The sequence below is a fragment of the Pagrus major genome, chromosome 7 (assembly GCF_040436345.1).
Source record: "Pagrus major chromosome 7, Pma_NU_1.0".
NCBI lineage: Eukaryota > Metazoa > Chordata > Actinopteri > Spariformes > Sparidae > Pagrus > Pagrus major.
This window is the reverse complement of record NC_133221.1, coordinates 34518093-34541755: the sequence shown is the minus strand read 5'-3', so window position 1 is coordinate 34541755 and position 23663 is coordinate 34518093. Positions and strand designations below refer to the sequence as shown.

Sequence of the window (23663 nt, the reverse complement as noted above, 5' to 3'; positions counted from 1 at the left end):
TGTCAAAAATGTAACAAATCTGAAACTGAGTTTGCAAGACTCTTTGTTCTCTCTGAGATAATCTAGACCAGATTTGACTTTTACAGTTTTTGCCGAATGCTTACACACATGTTGCAGACTTTGGCTCACTGTGTCATAACTTAACACACAGGCCGAGTAAGACACAGCACATGAAGATAAACTCCTAACTTATACGGCAAAATCCCATTTCAAAACTGTTTTTAGCATCAAAACGTTAAACACATGCACCTTTGAATTACTCTTTCCTAGCAGCACAAATCTTTTTTTGTGAAAGATTGATCCACTACAGTTGATCTAGACACATGAAAACAAAATGGAAATGCTTCAGAATTTTTATTGTTTTTCAGGTTTTTGCAAAAGTAAAAAAAAAACACAAACACATGGTACAACTAGAATGTTCTACAAAACATAGTGTTGTAAGGGAATGATTGGACATACTTACATGCACATAGTCATGACGGAGGTCTTTGACTCTTGCACTGTTCCTCCCGAATGGAACTCTATACAGCTGCTTCAGTGAAATGTTGTGCTTTTTAAGGATGCGGGAGAGTGTAGATATGCTGACAGTGTTGATGTCGGCGAAGGTTATTTGATCTGCGATGACCTGCTCTCTCAATTCACGAAGCCAGATTTCGTTATTTGCCAAAACAATGTTAACTATAGCCACCTCCTGTTCATTACTGAACATGATTATGTATCTGCCTTCCACCCTGTGCAGGTCGTCTGGCAGTTCTGTAGAAAATGAAACATCATACATTTTGTACTTTAGACCCATAGACCTACAGTAATACAGCAATGTATTGTACTGTGCGTTTGAACAATGTGCAATACTGTAATTTCTTTGGTATAGTTTAGTGTGGAAACTTCAAAACATACCTGTTTTCCAGTCTGAAAGTTCTAATAATTGAGGCAACTGAGTAGCGACTTAGGTTTGGCTGGACTCTCTGCCCAGCCTCCCTCATTGTAAGGCCATGATTTATTACAAGGTCCACCAAAGTGGACCTCATGTCATCAGATATGTGTCTCCTTCTGTTGCCTGCTCCCCTTCTTCGTCCTCTTCCTCGTCCTGCTACTGCTCTTACTCTCCCTCTTCCTCTTTCTGCCTCCATGTTTCCAAAGTTGGCAAAAAGGAGCTGAGCTCACATCAGGTGTATTTGTAGTGCTATGGCTTAGACTGATTGGTCTACAATTAGATTTTAAATGTTTTCATGTGTGTGAGTCTGTGTGCTTTTCCAATTTTAGTTGTGTTTTGTATTTTAAATAGATGTGTTTTCCCAATGATTGCATGAGATTTCCTTTTTGAACAATGTGTCTTATGTAAAAAACATTGTGTAGTGTTTTGCAAGAAGTGTGTTGGAGAATTTCAAACACAGTGCAAAGCATATATTGTGTTTGCAGGGTCGGTGCTTTTGTTTAGGGCATGGTCACCAACGTTAGGTCTTGTGATGCTTTGGGCATAGCAACCACTTTTAGTGTTTAAGCATTAGGCAAAAACTGTATTACATTTATTTTTGTATTTCTTTTGTGGCTCAAGAAGAGTGGTGCTTTATTGCCCTCTATTGGCCAGCCGCCCCTATTTCCAGTCCATGTTGTACCATCGTAACCCTAACCCTAACCCCCCACAAGCGATGAAGATTAAACGGTAGACAAGATGGAGCTGCAGTCAAGGTACACCCATTGTTTAACAAAAACAAGGTACAAGTAAAGATTCTTTAAATAACGTTAACAACCTAAATAACCATGAATAACACACACATAAATTGCACAGATATCACTTGAGGAGGGTGAGTTGGATGTGATTTCTAAAGAGACCCAGTTTAGTGTTTGATCTCATAATAATCATGAAACATTGGTACTAAGGGGTCTTGCAGATTTTTCAAAAATGGTCTCTGGGTTTCCTGTTGTTGCTTTACTCTTTAAGTTGGGTGTCAGAGCAGAAACTCCTTACCATAGGTTGGTTGTTAGCCAACTCAGGACAGGAAGCCTGAAGGCTCACAAACCTGAGCCTAAGTTAATGGAGAGCAGGCTTGGAGCCAGCAGGTTGGATGATAGCTGGGTGAGGTGCAGACTGGGAGCTAGTGAGCTGGATGCTAGCAGGCTGGTGGCTGGTTAGCTGGCTGGAAACCAGGGGTGTTCAAATCCTTGAGCTATTGCAGCAATGAACACTTTAACCAAGGTTTCTTGGACACTTTACTGTATACCATCCTCACCACAGCATCCTGGTCCCAACCATAGTCTCTCTTCCACTCCCCATTTAAGATCACAAGGGAATTGCAAAGTTAAATAAAAGGCCGGCAAGAGAAGGCTGGCAACAAAAGCAAGAATCCAAAAGAAAAAACTTAAGGAAAAACCCAGGATGGCATGGGAAACACAGACAGCAATCACAGGTAAGACATGAGAAGCAAAACAGGATTGGGGAACAGACTGGAAAAGTGACTAAACAGACTGATGGAACACACGTACAGTAGATACACAAGGATTAATTAACTAATGAAACACAGGAGCACAGGAAAAAAGGCAAGAAAAGACAAAGTCAGGAATTGTTAAACAAAACATGACACATGAGGATAAAACTTACAAAATAAAATGGAAAAGAATGGTGTACCATCCACTTTTTGCAATCACCAGCTGGGAGGAAAAATAAATAAATGTGTTAAAATAACAATGTAAATGACACTATGTTTATATTCCTTACACAGGTTATTTGGAAGAAGGGAAAGCTTCTTGAGCCTTGCCTTCCAGTATTGGCTTGAGGAGAGCACTGTTGCTGAAGTGGCTCACACAACTTGCTGGGCAATCCAGAGTCATATGACAGGAACTAAATTCCCAGATCAAACAAGGAGATGTGGAAAGCCACTGCCGTCAAGTTCTGGTCCAAGTGGAAATTTCCAAACTGCCTTGGTGCCATTGATGGCAAACTCTTCGTCGATGCTGAGCACTGTGCCACATTTTTCCAGATGGGGGGCTTCAGACTGACTAGCCACAATGATGTGCACCCAAGCTCTGCGGTTGGAAGAGTCATGGAGGCCAAAACTTTGGACGTGCTAGCAAACTTCTCTTTACCAGGGTCAGGTGTACAGGGTCCCTTGGCATACACGTGGGGTGCCATTGGGGGTGCTGCATTCCCCTTGAAGACTGACCTTCTTTTCCTGGTACCAGTATCCCAAGTTGGTTTTTCATTTTTCAGTTACAGTTTGTCCCGGGCCAGGATGCTGGTTGAGTCTGCCATTGGCATTCTTGCATTAAGATGGTGGGGTGCTCCCTGCCAGGATCAAGGTGAAGCCAGAAAATGTTGATTCTCTTGGCAACATGCATGATACACAACTACCTTCTACCCCATTTCAAAACCAAAGGTGGATGGAAAAGGCAGAAAGAGGGGATGCGCCACCTCCTTTTCAAAACATGAGTGGAAATGGTAATCTAAGCTAGTTTTTCACCTACCCTGAGGGCCAAGTGTCTTGGCAGGAACAAATGGTGAAGGAACCATTAACTATCATATAAGACTAGGGATTTAACTGAAGTCAGCAAGGCTGGTTTAATATGTAAATGACAACACACTAAATAACAGTTAATTTGAAAAAAGACTAGCTTATCCCGTCCTTTTGTTAAATGCAAAATTTGTTCTGACAGCTTCAAATAATCCCTGGAATGTGATCTCTCACTATTTTCATTTATTCATACAATCATTGACTTGCTGAATTACAGTAATACACAAGTAGGAGCATAAAATAATAGCTAACAAAAATAATTTGTGCGACATTGTCCATCAAGATTGGGTGAAGGGATATGCTTTGGCTTGAAGCCCATCACCACCTGTGGAGAATGGTGATGGGCTTGGGGAGCAATTTGACAACTTTGCCCTTTAATGTAGTGAGTTATGATGAGGAAAAAACACTTTGATAACACTTTTACACAGAAATTCAAGTGCATGCAAGGTTTTTAAATGTGGGTACACTGACAATAAGTGATAAACTCCTTTCACATTGCCAGGAGATGAGTTTGCTTTTCTTTTTTTTTTTCTTTGTGTGCCACGTTTGTCTAGTACCGTCATCAGGACTTTAGTTTATGACCAAATACTTGCTAAACTAATGACATCCACTGTAAAGTACTGCTTTATGAACTTACAGAGAAGAGATGGGCTAAAGAAAACACATGATATGGTCCAGCATATTTTAAAAAAAGACACCTTTATTGTATAACTGTCAAAAAGTGGCCACAGCATCAGGTCACAAGTTAGGCATGTTGGCATCAGTGAGACAGTCTCTACTAACTCCACTGAGTGGAGGTATAAATAGGTACTGTGCAGTTAGTGTGGATTTGGTGGATTAGTAGAGAGCAATAACCTCTCACCTGGTCCAACACGAGGGATTCCTACACACACACACACACACCTCTACTCTAGTAATATTTATCATTAACTAGAGCTGTAGTGATTGCTGGATCACACCAGTGGCTCCACCACTTTTCTCCAAGTTAGGAATTAAAATGTTCACAGTTTGTATCAACCAGTATCAAATGTTAAAATGTTAAAGTGATGAATTGCTAAATCTACTTACAGAGAAATATATATAAATATATATATATATATATATATATATATATATATATATATATATATATATATATATATATATATAATATAATATAATATATAAATATAAATATAAATATATATATATATATATATATATATATATATATATATATATATATATATATATATATATATTTATATATGTATATATATGTTTATATATATGTATGTATATATATAAAATCTCATAATAAGGATCATATCAGGGCAGTAAATGAGTCCGGTATGTATGAGAGACAAGTCAGTCTCCTCTGGTTCATTTTCCTACTAAAGATTTTTTTTAATAGAAGGATTTTGTAACTCCTTTTTAATGCTGCTCCCTCTATACCTGACCTCAGGTTTAATAAAATCCTGTCTACAGCCCTGCATGCAAGAAAATGTTCCACCTTAAACGTCTTTGGGAAGTGAGTTTTACCCCAATTTATAGTTACCTAACATCAACTAGTAAGATTGAAGGCAACAAAACATCCTTTCATCTATTGGAGTTTCTGTGCATGTACACGCACACACGAGCATGTCTTTGGTGCACTCTGGTACTCAAACAAATAGCACACCTGCCCATCATTACATGTAGCATACAACATTTATTGCTGATTGACAAAGGAAAAGACTATTGGGACAGTATGCTTTATTTCAAACTCATCATGTTTTACATTTATCCTCTGCAGGGCCAAATTAAGAACCCCCACCCCCACCCCACGTTTTTGCGCTGCTGTGTTTCCTCTAAGCCAATCAGCACAGGGATTCCTCCCCAGAGCCATGGCAGCTCATTAAGATCCAATTAGTGCTGACATCACTAAGCTGCTTACAGCAGCAGGTGAATGGAGAGAGAAACTGAGGAAGATTTGTTTACATTGATGATGGACTAAATGATTTTGCAGACAGCAACATGACAACATGTTTTGGTAGACAATAGAATATTACAAAAGATTACTATCAATCCGGATTCTCTTATAGTGTGGAAACCTAATCTGGATCTTTGAGGGATCCAAGGAGCCGAGATGGAGAGCATGGGCCAGGTAAGTGCTGCTTGATGAATACATGATAATACTATAAGTTGACTAGTTTGCTGGTGGACCTCATTCTGTCAAGTTATGTGTGGAAGGTTACAGCTGCACCTTCTGACAATGTGTAAGACAGTGAGTGAATAATGTAACTCTGATAATGATATATGATAATAACTTCAATAAATGGTCACTGCAGAGCACAAACACATACACAAACAAACAGGGGTCTACACTATTTACTTATTTACTTATGTACTCACTTAAGTATGGAAAGCTTAAATGGTCTCAATTTGCCTGAATTTCCCTGGCAACAGGTGGTTTCAAAAGCTGATGTTATCGCCACCAGGCATTTAACAACTTGTGATGCTAACCCTAACCCTAACTGCCATGTGGTTTTCATAGGCATGACATTTGAACTGTAGTTGCCTGATCAGTAAAGATGAAGGGCAGACCACACTAGTCAAACTTGGATCACCTTTGCTGTTTGTTTGAGTAAGAAAATCCAAAGTATGCATGTATGTGGTTGTGTGACGTGACATGGCAGTTTTGCTGTCTTCAGTGTCAAACATGTATAAATAAAACATATATTTGTCAAAAACCTTCTCAATATTGTGCAGAAAATTATGCTTTATGTGAACATACTCAACATTAAAACAGTTCATCACTCATTTTTTCAGAATTTTCAACCAAACATAACAAAACTCATATGGTGTGACTGTCCGGCACTTGTTTCTCAAAGTAAGAACTTGAATAAAGCTAAGAAAAATAAATGCAAAAATTCTCAAAAAAATACAGAAAAATAATACAGACGTCTATTTGTGAGCCTACTCTTTTCAAAGTCCAAGCATAATGTTTTGAGTCAGTTCTGATCAAAAAGATTTTGTCACACAAATCAAAATCATATGGTGTGACACTATTTTGGGATATTTCAACGGGCAACTGTTTTGACATCCTTGGGAATGAGAGGTCCTTCTTCAGCAAGGTTGTTCAGTACTATTAATACCCAGACCATGACAGGTTTCTGAGGTGAGTTATCATTTTTATGTTTTCAATAAATCAGATCTTGTTGGCACTCTGACAAAAGTCCCACTTCCGGATGTCTTTTGGTGTGACGCATTTTTCATAGAAATGCAAAAGAAATTTAATTTTTTTGTCAAAATTACATGTAAATCTATGTTGCTTTGTTATAGCTAGCATCTTGTTAGCATGTTAATGTGTAGCTACAAGACTCAAGGTTGTGCTAAGTGCAGAAAACATAATATGGTGTGACACTTCATCATATGGTGTGACATGTCTGCCTGTCAAGCCATATGATTTTCATTGTCACACCATATGATACGAATTGTAATTTCCTGCAGATATAACAATAAATAACAAAGTCCAATGTATGTTTTGTCCTTTTAAACATTTGTTTGCGTCCATCATCACATGAAAGCTGTAATTATCCACAATAGATTGTGTTTAGTTTAGTTTAGTTTAGTTTTATTCGGTGATACAGATTTCTAGTTTATCAGACAGACACAGCAGACCCCTTCACAGAAACCTTAGAATGCTGTTTAAGTCTAAACAATGTTTTGTCTTCGTCTTAAACCATACATTCCCTTTTCTTTTGTCAGCTTGAGGCAAATAATGACAAGTGCAGAGAGGACAAAAAGATACAGAGAGAGATTGAACTCCGACCCTGCAAGGACAGAGGAGTTGCTGAGGCAAAGAAAAGAAAAGTAAACGACAACTGTCTGTTTCCATTCGCTGACCAATAGGAAGGTCTGAGGGAGGGTTTTAGAGGGTGCCTTCATTGTTGATTCAAAAGGCCTTGGGGCAGATTTCTTGAAGCCTGGGAATACATGACATCTAAAATATCATTGGATTAGAACACTGTAGGCAGTGCAACTAAGAGGAACGCAGTTATGAAATGCAGAGAATAACCCTAATTAATATTTCCTGCCATATGAGTGATCAGTACTCACCAATAGGTAGGTTAATACATGGTTTGCATTGACACATGGTGACATGATCATATGGTGTGACACTATATCATTTGGTGTGACATTCCGAATTGTGAAAATAACATACCTTTATTAATGATAAAACATGAAAATGTTCATGGAATACATAGAAAATAGTATGAGCAAGAGTCACAAATATTTTTATAATTTTATAGCAAGGTTTGTCACAATAAATAGAAAATACGTTGAAAGACTGATGACATAGGTCTCACATTGATCAATGATTTAGAAAATAAAACACAAATTTAATTAATTTTCACAAAACTATAATGGAACACAGTTTAGTTTTGATAAAAGACTTTGATAAAGTGAGTAACTTAAGAAAGGTATAATCCATTTTCATTTTATATACAATTATTTTCATGTCACACCATATGACGATTTTAGGCACTAATACAACAAATTGTCACATAAATTCTGATTCCAATTGAAAATCTAAAAATAACATATATTTCTATAAAGATGATAGTTAGTAAAAGAAAAGTCAATCATTTTTATGCCTGTTATTTGAAGTTTTTGAAAAAACACTTCTGCTGTATATGTCACTGACCCATGTATGAGTGATTTTTTTAATGATTTATTAATTTCAGTTATTTGTATTATTATCTATTTTTTGTATGTATTTATACATATGAGTGCATGTTCAAATATGGTTAGTGTAGTTATATCAGCCATTTTAAATGCTGCTCATTTGTTGACTGGGATAAGCCTGCTGTTACGGTATCACTCCAGAGGGTAGCAGCAGAATACCATTTATAAATTAATCATTCCTTGTTTAAAAAAACAACAAGCAAAATTTGGCACGAGAATAAACATGTGTGTGCGCCTGCGTGCGTGCACATGTATGCCTGTACGTGTGTGCATGCATGTGTGTGCGTAGTGTCTTGCTTAAGTGGTAGCCACCATGTTCCACCAGAACAGCTTCAACGTACCGTGGCAATGATTCTTCAAGTCCCTCGAACTTAACTGGAGGGACGGAACACCATTATTCCAAAAGATATTCCCTCATTTGGTGTTTGGATGACACTGGTGGACAGCATTGATCCATAATCTTAACTTGACACACCAGGGCCCAGTATTTCAAAAGTGATCTGACAGGATTATCCTGGTCGGATTGGATTAAATCTAGATCTGATCTGAAAACTGGGTATTTCAACACAGATCCAGAGAAGATCAGGATTCAGCTCTGGTAATCCAATCCTGCCTTGAATCCAGATAAAAGGCTGGATTTGGGTATTTCAAAACGCAAGGCAGATATCTGGATCAACTTGATACCAAAATTTCAGGATCACTTGAATCGCACCTCAGAGGTGGATTTGACTTGGATTGACAAAATCTCAGCTCCACTTCTCCTAGATATTGTTACTCAAGATGTTCATTACACTTAATCTAAAGTGTTAGTGTTTTACTTTTAACAAATAATTAAAGTAATTGTAAGAAATTTAAAGCATAGTAAAATATTTTTGACCACACTTTCTGAAACTGCTGTAAATAAAAGTAACAATTACAGACCTATTTCTCAAATTCTAGTTCACCGAACATTGTAACTTGCATGTACCAAAACATCAGAGAAAGACAACAGGAATGCAGGGTCCAAACAAAGTTTAATTCCAACAAAACAAAGACATTTCAAATAATGTGGCCACTAACTAAAACAGGACCTAACCCATCTCAGAGGTCAGAAGTGAGCTGTTTCTCCAATAGCTTTATTTTCAATTCCTCTCAGCTACTCCTTTCGTGAAGTAGTCCGCCATGTTTCAGATCCCGGAGGCGGAGACTTGAGATTTGGAAATTCGGGATCACGGTGATCCACCCTGCCAGTGTTCTGAAATACTCAGATAAAGTTAGCATGATCACCGTGATCCATGACTGAGAAAAGGAGGATTTCATTATCCGGATTACTCTGATCCAGATTACAAGTTTTGAAATACTGGGCCCAGATGGTTTGTTATACACAACCATCTGGAAAGGCACCATTGTAAACTGTTTGGAAAAGGACAGCAACTTTAAAAATTCATACTTGGCAAGTGATTGGATGAAGTTAACATGAGTTTCTTGTTTAATTCTTGATGTTGTTGATTGTCATATATCAAACTGTCATATTTTAGATGCCAAAAAAAAACTAAACAAAAACTACTTATAAGTATACAGTAGGCAATAGATCAACAGTTATATATAGTTTAAGTTAGTTTATATACAGTTTAAGACACAAGGCGTTACATAAACATATACGTAAAGCATGAACCCATTGGACCCATCTGTCTCATGATACCTCTTACTTCTCCTTCAGCCAGTTGCTGAGAAAAACTAGCCTGTTTACGGTCTCAAAGTTACCTAAGTAGGGGCAGGGGTAGCCAGATGTTTGCAAGTCAGGGCAGATAGTTGTGCCCCTGCATGAGTCGACCACCACTGGAATGGGAACTCTTCCATGCTGATGCCAGGCTCTGCTTCATGGAGGCTGGGAGACCTGTAAAACCTCCTGTTCTCCTCCAATGGCAGGAGGGTCATCCTCTTCTCTGCTGGCTCCTCTGAGGACTGTGGAATAGCTCTGCTGGGTTCTTGCAGCAGTGCCTCAAGGCTGGTCCCACCTCTTCTCTCTCTTGCCTTGGTAGTCCTTGAAACATCCATTATTGATGTTAGCTTGGTATTTAGATGGTCCTTCTTAAAGGCAGTCTTGAACCTCTCCACATAGACTGGGTCCTCATCTGATACCTCCATGGTGCAGTACAGGTGACAGAGAGCAGGTAACCCCACACATCACCCCATCAAGCTCAGTCACATAGTTGTGGTATTTGCAAATAGTAAGTGTGTGATATTAGAGTGATATCAGTGCATTTAATTTTGGAAAAGTAATTTAATTCATACTGTAACAATTCACCATCGATTAAAAAAGCTTTGCAGAAAAAGGCAAAGTCACAAAAAGTTTATCCCATTTCATTATTACTGTTCCCAATTACGTGCAGTTAAAGGAGGCTCTCCATCTTTTGTAGTTTATCCCACTCAGATTTGGTCAACACGACTACCTTGTGCTCCTGTCAGCCCAGAGTAACCTTTATAGCCTCTTGGTTCTGGTACACTGCCCAGCCAAAAAAAAAATCACACAGTCTTGTATTTCCTTGAACCGCCTTTAGCTTTGATTACAGCACACATTCAGCGTGACATCATTTTGATAAGCTTGTGCAATGTCACAACATTTATTTCCATTCAGGGTTGCATACATTTTTTGCCAAGATCTTGCATTGATGATGGGAGAGTTGGCTGCTGCGTAAAGTCTTCTCCAACACATCCAAAAGATTCTCAGTGGGGTTAAAGTCTGGACTCTGGCCAATCCATGCCTGAAGATGACGTCTCATGCTCCCTGAACGACTCTTCACAATTTGAGCCTGATGAATCGTGGCATTGTCATCTTGAAATATGCCCGTGCCACCAGGGAAGAAAAAAATCCATTGATGGAAAAACCTGGTCATTCAGTATATTCAAGTAGTCAGCTGACCTCTTTTTTTGGGCACATAACATTGCTGAACCTAGACCTGACCAACTGAACCAACCCCAGATCATAACCCTGCCCCCACAGGCTTGTACGGTAGGCACTAGGCATGATGGGTGCATCACTACATCCGCCTCCCTTCTTACCCTGATGCACCCATCACTCTGGAACAGGGTAAATGTGGACTTATCAGACCACATGACTTTTTTCTATTGCTCCAGAGTCCAATCTTTATGCTCCCTAGCAAACTGAAGCCTTTTTTTCTCAATAGCCTCACTGATAAGTGGTTTTCTTAAGGCTACACAGCTGTTAAGTCCTAATCCTTTGAGTTCTCTTCACATTATGTGTGTGGAAATGCTTACTTTCACAATTAAAGATAGCCATGAGTTCTTCTGTTGATTATTTACCATTTACCATTTTGATTATTGATTTACTCATTTTGGCCTCCATGTTTCAAAAATGATCTGATTTGACTGTGGTATTGAACTCCCTGGGCCTCTGCACTAAGTGCAAGTATGACCAGATTGCCTGGTGACCAACTAGCTACAGGGTGGACAATGCAAATTAAGTTTTCACACACTGTCAATGATGTGTGTAGTTACACAGAGGTGGCTTTGAGCTCCCCTTTGCCTCCATGGGTCCCTGGGTCTGTACCTAACAGGTTTGTTAAGTGATTCATCCATGACTACACTAAATAATTATGTGTCTGACCTGTGCTCTCCCCCCGTAGCTGCTCAGTTACTTCCCCTTACTTTTTATACGTACGCTTCTCTCCCCCATCAATATGGTTATTGCTTTTTGTATGTTTGTGCCCCAGTTGGGAGAGAGGCATGTTTTAATTCTTATTGGCTGAATCTAAATAAACGGAGCAGACCAACAAAATGAAGGTCAGAGTATTAGGACTGATAGTGCTGATAACAGACCCAGTATGACCAATGGGAACAATGAACGGCCATTCTCACGTTCAGACTGAGCTTTCATTTTTATATGTGGAAATGGTTCTATATGAATGAGGTATAGGCACATGTTTGAGTGGAATTAGTTAAAGGGACAATGTGTAAGATTTGGCCAGAATTTTAGTGTAAAACATTGAAGAAATAAACTAACATTATGAACAGAATGTGAAGAAACAACAGTGTTGGCGTTCTGTCAAAGACGTCTTTCTACTGTGTTACACAGATGTCTACTGAAGTTAGCATGTAATAATTGGGTGGCTGTGGCTCAGGGGTGGAACCAGCGTCTTGTTACTGGAAGGTCGCTGGTTTGATTCCCCTGGTCTGCATTTTGAAGTGTCCTTGGACAAGATACTGAACCCCAAACTGCTCCTGATGTGCTGGTTGGCACTGCCATCAGTGTATGAATTACTGTAAGTTGCTTTGGACAATAGCATCTGCTACATGCCCTGAATGTAAATGTATACCACTTTATACCTCAAGAGGTACTGATTGCCCCGTAGTTTAAGCTGGGAGATGTATCCCCGAGGCGAGGTAACTACATTTCCCAAGCTCTCTAAACATTAAGTGTAATACATGAACACTAACCCCTAAATGTCAACAAAATAATTACACACCAATTACAGTTAAGTCCCTCTTTTGCCCTTGTTGACTCCCTCTGCAATCCATGGTCTCTAGGGCCACTGGTGCCACAGCAGTTGTCGGTTACTGTGGTGATATGTTGCCCCCTATATTTTCGGAGTTACTTTCAAATTATGATCATATTTTACAAACTAAATCTTTAAACATGACAAGTGCTCATCATGATACTGATACATGATAGGCTTATCACAAACTGCAGGGATATTAAGCAACTGCTGGCAAGGGTTTGCACTTTACCATCATCTTTACATTAGGTAGTCTGTCCTCTTGACCAAGTGTTCATCATTGTTCAAACCCTACTACTACCTTGTGTTGGCAAGAATGGAATACATCTTGGTAATGGGACCTGTTTTTGTCTCCACTGTCTTCATGATGATTTGAAAGATGGTTGGTTCAATTAACACACACAGAACAGTGTGACTTCACTACCTTAAACATTTATCAAGACAAGCCTCTTCAGTTACTGTAGGATGTCTTTGAGTCCACAGACTATAGTGTAGGTAAGGTAAATACTCTTTGAAAATGTTGAACTTTGAGACCTTTAAAGCAACATGCAGTAACGTTTTGACCTGAAACCAACAGCTTCAGTTATGTTGTGGTACAGTGTGTTGTAACAGGGTGAATGGTGTTTCTGTCACTTGTTTCATGCTCTATGTAACTTCAGTGAGCGGGGAGGATCACAGCATTACATACATGTTAACTTCAACATACAAGTTTTCAACACATAAGATTTTTATGATGTCATGAGTTCTGTTTGTAATTAGCACCTACAAATTGTTACACACCTGGGATTTGTATTGACCGCAGTGGTGTTTCACTCTGCTACAACTGTGGGGGGTGCCAAAGCACACAAAATGACAATTTCTACATAATGTTGCTTTAACTAATGCATGTGTAAGTTGTCTTGTTAACTGCAGACCTGTGTTTTCTATCACAACAGTTGACACCGCATCTGATGATGGCTGTTGGGACAGCTGTGATTGGCTCTTTCCAGTTTGGCTACAACACTGGCGTCATCAATGCTCCTCAGAATGTGAGTATTTTCTTATGTGAAGGTTAAGTGACAAAGGTAAAAGGACAATGAAGTCAGTCAACAAAAAAAGAATAAACAAAAATGCAAGTATATCCAAGTGTTATTTTCTTCATTCATATAAATTCATGTAATCTAGCAAATAATTAAATTTCTGATTAATTTGGTTAGGGTTAGGGTTAGCAGATAAATGCTTGTTAATTTTTAAAGGATTTTTGTTTCTTTAGTGTGGTATGACAGAGACTTGTTAACTGAATTTTAGTTTAATGTTTCCTGTGTGTGCTTAACATTATTCATTTACAATGGATGTAACACTCATTAATTTAATGCAACAGAGATGTTGTGCTTTTAAAAGAGTGAAACAAGAGGAGGTTTTAGGATGTTAACAGTGTCACAGGTCAGTGGCCTTTTTTCCCACCAACAAGGATTCATTTTTTAAATCTGATGAAATCATGGTGTATGTTTAAATTATGTGGCAACAAATCTTCGAGTTAAAATTAAGAGAGCTTACATTTTAACCTGTCTTTAACCTCAATTTAGTTTGTACTCTAAATGCTGATTAAATGTAATTCTGTTTCACCAAAACTTTAACTCTAGTTTAAAATATGATTCAGTATTAACTTTAACTTTAACATGAGAAGGTTTAACTTGAATAATGTCTGCCTTTTTGGATTGATCAAAAAGATCAGGTTTCTCAGAGAAATTTACAGGGCAGAACTAGTGCAGTTTTATGATGATGCTGAATTTCTGTCAGGATAGGCTACCATTTCCACAAGGAGCTGCACAGGAAGATTGGACCAGATATCAAACATGGCAGTGAAATAATTAAAGCTGTATCACCAATGCTCAATCTCCTGATAGTTCTGAGATTTAATGCCACCGCAATTTTTCCAGATGATGGATGTGTAACTTTTTGACACAACTCCACGGTCTACTAAATTGTCAGCAGAGTGTTTAGGGCAAGTTCTTTTCTCAAAGTAGGAGAAATTGGAGCCTTTCTGCTGAACCAAGATGAGTAGGCCAACTAACTTATGCTAACTTTTTAGCTGACTAGCTAAGGATAGAGCAGCTGAAAGTTAACTGTTTTCCCCCTCTTTTAAGACCCAACTTTGCACATCTTCTCTATAGCATTTCCATATTGATTAAACCCTTTTTAATTTCCATTTACGTCAATACACTTGGATTTACTAAATGGGGATTGCGCAGAGCTCTGCATAATTTTAAATCTGGATTAACTCATTTTGTTGGTGCAACTCGTCTTCTAGGCAACTGACACCCTTCTGAGCATGCCAATGGTCTTAGAAGGTAATTAGACATAAACCTAGAATGACAGAGATCAGGTTAATGAGGTAATGCAGCAGTTGGTTGGAGGCTTAAGGGTTAAGTAGCTCAAGGTTATGGATCTGACCCCTTTAGTTTATTATGGCAAAAATATGTGATGACCCAATGTGGGAAAATCGCAAATAAGGTGGGGTAGAATCAGGGGTGGGCTGGGGTTGAAATTCAGCCCAGGAGCTTGGTTTGGAGAGGCCTTTTATCCGATCGCATGACAGACGCAAGTGGAAACGTAATTTTAACACGAATACTTTATTTGCAGTATAAAAACAATCTAATGATATTAAACACAACACACACAGATTAGTCAGTCAGTAGAGTGTATTGAAGTACATATGCTCACACATACTATGCATACTCATACTCACACACTATGTTTTTTCAACAATCAAAACTACTGTGTGTGTGTGTGTTTAAGTGTAAGCTCATTGGTTTAAAAGTGTTTTTTATGTCTTTGTGGCGTTTATTGTCCGCCACAAAGTGACAGGGCTCAAAACATAAAGTTTTTTTAATCTTGAATCATTAGCTAGCAACATCATCACTAGCAAACAAACATGTCGGTGTCATGGAACTTCTTCGGAGTAAATGAGACAGATAAAACACAAGCCATTTGCAATCTATGCAACGGGACCATCTGCAAAAAGTTTCAACATGACAATGACGTCATTGATCGGATCGGTGAATTAAGACATTACGGCCAATCTATTGTCAATAAAGAAAAACATTACGGCCAATCTCACAAATTGCGTAAAATGCAAAATATCGGCTGATCCGATATAGCCGATCAGATCGGCGGAAAGCCTAGTTCTGTGTGCCCTGAACACATCCAAAAACACAAACTAGAGTTCTCAATGGGCCTGAAAATTACAACCCGACCCGACGCAGCCTGACATACCTGCATTAATTGGCTGCCCGAAGCTGCTGGGTCCCATGTCGTCACTGGCCTGGCTGACACTAGCCGCGCTGACCTTTGCCCCTCCACCACGGAAAAGCTCTGTTAATTTTAGCGCATTTGACTGCATCCTGTAGTAACCTTTTTTTCTTTTTTGCCCTTAATTTTTCTGCTCCACCCATCTCTTTCTCCAGCTTCTTATTTTTAGCATGTTTGCTAATTTTAATTTATCCCGCTCCTCTTTCTTTGTTTTCTTTTTTTAAAACAGGAAAATAACAGTTTAATGACTGACTGAGCGGCTGAGCCAATCACATTTCAATAGAAACAAGGATCAGCTCAAGTTGGGAGGGGCCGCTCGTATCCCCCCTTAATATGCAAAATATTAGATTGACCCAGTCTGACGTTCCACTCTGTGCCACCTGCGGCCGATTTATGGGGTAAAAAAACGTTCCGACCACTGGCCGGTTTGGCCTGGAACAGACCGGCCGTTCGGGAATACTCCCTAACTTCCCTATGGCCAGTCCGCCCCTGGGTAGAATAGCATTACACATAGTGGAGTGGCTTTCCTCCACCAAGTCTGCTGTTTACCTATACTGGAACATAGAGCTGTGCGATATTACAATATATATCATAGTGCAATATAAAAATGTCTACCATAGGATATAACCCTCTGTTGTTTATATCGTAATTTTAACTTGTAGGCTACTTGTTTAGCACTGTTGCTACACTAACGTTAACGTACACTACGGTTGTGATTTAATACGCCGTGTAAAGCACAACTTAACGTCGGAATGACCGTTGGATATCCCAATTTTGAGTTCAAAACAAGTTCATTGTATGAAGGTGAATGTAACTGCAGCAACGCTACTGCTTGTGGTAGCATTTTTACTTTACCTGCAAGGACTCATTTACGGCACTGGTCGCTCGGGAGTAAACAGAGGCAAAGCAGCATGGCGGAGACGGAGGAGAGCGCAATGGAAGACGAAAATAACATTACTAGTGACTTTACATCAGACGTGGATACAGAAGCAGAACCCAGCCGCAAGGCCTACTGGCTGTCCTGAAATAGATCTTTATCTTTTTATATTTACATAAAAGCTTGGAATAGTTTTTGTTTACAAATTCTTGTTTGTTGTGACAGTCCTGCAAAAAGTCACGAATAAAAGGAAAGTGCCATTCATTTGCCTTTCATTCACATGGTTATCAAAAATAGTGCTGAGATGTGAGTGATTTGAATATATATATATAATTCTAAGAAAAAATAATATATCGGGATATATATCGTTGTCGGGATATAAAATTAGCTATATCAAGATATGTAATTTTGTCCATATCGCACAGCACTACTGGAACATCTTATGGTGAATGAAAATGCGTATGCTGCTATAGTGCATTGTGGCAGTACTGGTGGGAAGAACACTGAGAAACACACAAAAAAGAATGTTTAAAAAATATTTATTGGGAAACCCAAATTTTAAATAAAATGCCTCTTCAGTGTCTGCTTCATTAAGCACAGCTTCGATGCAGGTTACCTAGTTGATAGTGACTCCTTTTTTTCAATTATGGTTTTTATTGTTTCCTTCACAGGCATTACAAAAGGCCATCATTTGTGTTTTCCAAACATGCATTTACAAATGAAAACAAATAGAGACAAACCTCAAACTAAAAAGACAACATCAGCAGGTACAAATAAATAAAAACAAAACTAGTAAGACATTGGCATATATGTTTGAAATACAAACAAAAGGGAGATAAATAAATAAATAAATAAATAAGATAAATGAATAAAAATAAAAAACACAAAAATCACAAAAAATCATAAAAATTATATCAGTACATATACTACACATATGCACACATCTCATATTGTACCTGCATGCACATACACACCCATCCTGTAAACAACCATACATGTACAACATATATAGTGAACTATATATAGGAAACTATTTTCTCCCCTTCCGCTTAATCCCCTCCCCGTGACACCAGTCGAACATGGTGCACTGTAGGCTTGGTTTTTAATTATATGTACATCAGATTTACCTTATGTTTCCCTGATCTGTGTTAGAAAAGGCTCCCAGATTTCCATATAGATGTCCATTTTCCCATTTATTTTATATATTAGTCGTTCATAAGAGGCAATTTCTAATAAGGCTGTATGCCATTCAAAGTAAGTAGGATTGTTCTCCCCTGCCCAGTGCCTAAGTATCACCCTCTTAGCTGTAGTGATAGCGACCTTTAGCCACCGAGCCTTTTTCCCACCTATTCTCTCATTTCCTTTTAGACTATTCAGAAGGCAAAGAGCAGGAGTAAGATCAACACCCACACCCAGGCTGTCAATAATCTTTTCTATAACCCTCTGCCAATAGGTGGCTAGGCTGGGGCACTTGAGAAACATATGGACAAAGTCCCCTCGTTCAGCTTGGCATCGCCAGCAGATATCTGAATAACTCAGTCCTGCCCTATACTTCCTCACAGGTGTCCAATAGAGTCTGTTGAGTATTTTAAATTGAATACATTTAGACCTGGCATCTCTCATTGGGTTTAACAACTCCTTAACTAGTATATTCCATTCCTCACCTTCATACATTACCCCTAAATCCCTTTCCCACGCAGCTTTTAGTCCTATAGTAGTGCCGTTAAATCCATCAATGAGATAATTGTAAATTTGACCTGCCAGATGTGGAAGCTCACCGAACAACTTCAATGTAGTGCATATGGAAGACTGAGTACCCAACCCAGTGTCTGCTGGGCTCACCCTAGACAAGCACTCTTTGAGCTGGAGAAATTTCCAGAAATTTTTTCTCTGTAGGTTGTAAAGTTCTTTCAATTCACCAAATGGTCTTAAAGTATTGTTGTGATAAAGACATCTAATGTGAGTCACTCCCTTGGTGTACCAGTCTCTCCAGAAGAACACCTTCCCTCCTATTTTCAATTTTGGATTGTTCCATAATGAGGCTGACTCTACCAGGAAGGGGGACACTTGCTCTTTTTTATGTAAATGAAGCCAGGTATTCCTAGTGTGAGAGATTATAGGAATCTGGATATCTTCTACTGGACACTGACTCATATAATCTGCTGCCCTGAATGGGGCATTCAATTCTTCCTCTAGATCTACCCGCGTGGGTCTGTCCTCCCTACGTGAGAGGAGGGAGGCTATCTGAGTTCCTATGAATGCTTCCTGGTAAAGACTCATGTTAGGAAGTCGCAGCACCCCATATTGTGTTTTTAGCCTGCAGTCTAGTTAGCTTCATCCTGGGCCTTTTCCCAGCCCAAATAAATTGACTAAACATTTTATCTATAGTCTGGAATATAGTCCGTGGAACACCAAGAGGTAACTCAGGTGCTCAGGTCCTTTGGAGTGCAGGGGGCACTCCTGACAACTTTCTATGACTCTGTGGTGGCATCAGCCATTTTCTATGGCGTAGTCTGCTGGAGCAGCAGCATCTCGGCAGCAGGCAGGAGGAGACTTGACAAACTTATCAAGAAGGCCAGCTCCATCCTTGGATGCCCTCTTGACCCAGTGCAGGTGGTGAGAGAGAGCAGGATGATGGATAAGCTGTCATCGCTGTTAGTGAAGGAGTCCCACCCCCTGCAGGTCACTATCACCGCACTGGTCAGCTCCTTCAGCGATAGGCTGATACACCCCAAGTATGTGAAGGAGAGGTATCACAGGTCCTTCCTTCCTGCTGCTGTTAGACTGTGTACAACCAGCACTGCTCCCAGTAGACCTCACATGTGCACTCTGCCATAATAAATTCTACACATATCCCATATACATTTTGATTTGCACTAACTGGACAATTTTTAATTACCCACATTTATTTTTATTTGTAAATAAAAATACAACACTGTTTATAATTACACTGTTCATATTGTAAATATCACTACAGTGTTCAAATTGTAAATATTATGTATATACGAGTCAATTCTATTTCTTATCTTCTTATTATATTGTTTATTTTCTTTACTTTTTATTATTGTTTATTGTAATTACTGTCCTTTGGCTGCTGTGACAAAGAAATTTCCCCATTTACGGGACAAATAAAGGAATTCTGATTCTTATTCTGAACGTACTTAGAAGATAATTCAGTTTAGGAGCGATAGTGACTCTTTTGATAGTCAGTCATCAAGGCTGCAAAGTGCTCAAAAATTCCCTCCGTCAGGAAGAGCAAAAGACAGCAAAGAAATTTCAACAGGGCCCAAACAGACCAAGCATAGTTTCTGTAGGATGAAATTTGCATTATGTCAAGGAAGGAATCAGAATCCATTCCAAAACAGGCATCTACAAAAACATATATAACTGGTTTCAACAACACGCTAACAAAACGGATAAACCAAGGCACAAACAATACAGACACCGCTCTCATACCTGCTACAGCAGCGGACATAGGGCGCACTGGAAACGAGGTGTGCTTATGGCGACTGAGGGAGAGCCAACAGGACCACTACCTGCCTTTATAGGATGCCTGCATACAATGATTGGCTATCGATCACCGAGCAATTGAGAGCAAAACATACAGCCCCACGTAACTAGAGCAGAATATAATAAGGCTCTGTTCTGCTACATTAGGTTGGCAACTAACCATGTTAGCAGTTGCAAATGAGCACAATTACTGTATTACTTGACCAAGCATTGGGTAGTTAAAACGCTATGAATGTCTGTACCAAGTGTCACAGCAATCCATTGAATAGTTGTAGAGATATTTCACTCTGAACAAAAATAACCTAATGATGGTTGCTAGATAATAAGTCAGGCTAGCACCAAAGTCAAAAGCTGTTGAAATACTTCAGTCTGGACTTCAGTGGTGGAACCACTGACCAACCAACAATGTTAAGTGCTACGTCATTAAAGATCAGACCAGCAAGTTTGATTTGTCTTTCTTAGACATTGAGCCAACTATATGTTCTTCTATGTTTTAGATCATTGAGAGCTTCTACAATGAGACGTGGAGCAGCAGGTTTTCAGAGCCCATCCCTCAGAGCACTTTAACAGCTCTGTGGTCACTCTCTGTGGCCATCTTCTCTGTGGGAGGAATGTTTGGCTCCTTCTCTGTCAGCCTCTTCGTCAACCAGTTTGGCAGGTATGACTCTTCCTATGACCAACATTATTAATTACACCTTCCTTTAAAATTGACAAGCAGACCAATTAATGGATGCTCTTATTATCTCTAAAGGAGGAATTCCATGCTCATGGCCAACGTGCTCGCCTTTATTGCTGTTGTGTTTATGGGCTTTTCCAAGCTGGCTGCTTCCTTTGAGATGCTCATCATCGGACGTTTTATAGTGGGTATCTACTCTGGCCTCTCCACTGGCTTTGTGCCCCTTTACGTTGAGGAAATCTCCCCCACATCTCTCCGTGGAGCATTAGGCACTCTGCATCAGCTTGGTGTAGTGATCGGCATTCTCATGGCACAGGTGAGATCCTCCAGTTGAACCACGATTGCCCTCTTCATTTGCTTCATTCAGTAGCTTTAGAATAAGAAAAAATCTCTATATGTTGTAATATTGAAGCTTCATACTGACAGTGCACGTGTGGTCTTTGGTAGAGATGGTAGCTTAGAATGCCATTATGTGAAGCCCGACACTATAAATAAAGTCACAAATAATTACCCTACACTTTCACACAAGGGGTAGTGGTTGACAACAAGAACAATTTACTGACCCTTCCCAACCAAAAATGTAAATAACCAATCAAAAACTTCAGAAACCTTAGTATCTCAATGATTCACCACAGATGCAGCCAGCCAAAGAAAATGGATGCCTTCATAAATAGGCCACATGAAGATCCACCGGTGGCACCAAATGTGACCGCCGTTGAGTCCAGGTTCAGTTTTGTTGCCAAAGATAAGGCCAATCAGTGAGTCCATGCAAAATATCAAGCATGACACAAGGGAAAGACATTGAAGGCAAAATACTCTAACGTCACCATGTGACTGAGGCTGAAGGTCAGATCACTGCACCGGAGTGTATTGTTCCGGTGTTATTGACAGTTAATTGTCTAAATAAACAGAACATTATATGTTGGTCTCACTGGGGCGAACGTGTGCCTCCATCTTTATTGTCTGTCTTACTGCTACACCTTGGCGCATCTCACTCACGTCATCACAATGCACGGTGGTTACAACAGACATGCTCAGAATACTACATCCCCTTTCTTTTAAAAAAAACTGACAGTGAATGCAAGTAGTTCTAGCAGCCAACGATATTATACCAATATTACTTCAAACATTTTAAACTTAGTTCAGCTACTTCAAAGCAATTATTCCTATCAATGTGTATAGGCAAGATATAACTGAAACAGAACGTGCCAGTAGAAAATTCAGTTTTTTCTTATTTTCTATTTTAACATTGTTGTAAACATTAGCAATACCACATATCACATTTACACCGTTAACTCTGGCATTTCTCAACTTGCTGCATCAAACAAAACACTCTCACATCAGCAACGTGATATGCTTCCACATTTCAACATTTTCAGTTTTTTTTTCATTTACAGGTCTAGTCTGTCTCTTGGTTTCACTATGCGACCTGACTTAGTGGTGGTAACATTCAAGGTTTCTTTGAGACCTGATTGACCTTCGGTGCCCTGCTGCATAGTCATTGTCTCAGTATTCTCAGGATTAGGGTCACGAGTTGGTGCTTCTTGATCTGTGTTGCTCTCAGTCCTTAGGAGGTGATGTTTGTTGCGTCTGAGCACATGACCTTCACCTGTGAGGATGTTGTATGACCTCTGTGTGCCTGCTGAGTCTATAACTGTTGCAGGCTCCCACTTTCCACTTGGCAGCTGGAAACGGATTGTGGCTCCTGCTGGCAGGTCAGGCCGTGTCTTTGCAGTCTTATCGTAGTACAGTTTCTGTCGTTTCTGGCAGATGTCTCTCCTGCTACGAACTGTGCTGCGGCAAACAACTTCTGGCTCAAGTTGTTTATCAGTGGTCGGGAGGATTGAACGCAGACGCCTGCTCATCAACAGCTGCGCTGGCGATTTCAGTCCATCAACCGGGGTGTTTCTATATTCCAATAGACTCAGGTAGGGGTCTGTCCGCTGTGCGTGTGCTTTGTCCATGAGGGCTTTGGCTGTTTGGACAGTCCTTTCAGCTAATCCATTGCTCTGTGGGTACAGTGGGCTACTTGTGATGTGCTCAAAGTCCCATGCACGAGCAAAGTCTTTGAACTCTTGTGAGCTATAACAGGGTCCATTATCACTGATTAGTGTCTGTGGTGCTCCAAACCTAGCAAACATGGCCTTGAGTTTTTTGATGACTGTGTTTGATGTGAGGCTGGTGATTTTTTCCACCTCAAAATACCTGCTGTAGTAGTCGACAGCAACGATGTAGTCGGTGTTGTTCCACATGAACAGGTCTGTGGCTTTCACTTGCCAAGGTCGCTCTGGAATAGGGTGCGATATCATCGGCTCCTTTTGGACGGAGTTGCGTCGCTCCAGGCAGATGTTGCAGGATTCTACCAACGCCTCTATTTGTTTTCCCATTCCAGGCCAGAAGAGTACGTCTCTTACTCGTTGCTTACATTTCTCGATTCCTAAGTGTCCTGTGTGAATGCGTGAAAGCATTTCTGCTCTGAGTGAGTGGGGCACGATGATTTTTTCTCCTTTTAGCAGGATGCCGTTTGCTTCTGATATCTCGTCCCTGTGATTCCAGTACGCTGAAATTGCAGGTGGACATTTCTTGTGCGACTC

The 23663-nt window shown here is 39.7% G+C and overlaps 1 protein-coding gene across 1 annotated transcript in view; it reads left to right on the top strand.

Moving 5' to 3' along the window:
• Window positions 1–5616: 5616 nt before the first annotated feature.
• LOC140999790 (solute carrier family 2, facilitated glucose transporter member 1-like) overlaps window positions 5617–23663 on the top strand; it is a 36947-nt gene continuing 18900 nt past the window's right edge. The window contains exons 1-4 of the mRNA XM_073470325.1: window positions 5617–5634; window positions 13651–13743; window positions 20891–21051; window positions 21145–21385. Of these exons, the coding sequence (XP_073326426.1) occupies window positions 5617–5634; window positions 13651–13743; window positions 20891–21051; window positions 21145–21385 (513 nt within the window). The remainder of the gene's footprint in view (window positions 5635–13650; window positions 13744–20890; window positions 21052–21144; window positions 21386–23663) is intronic.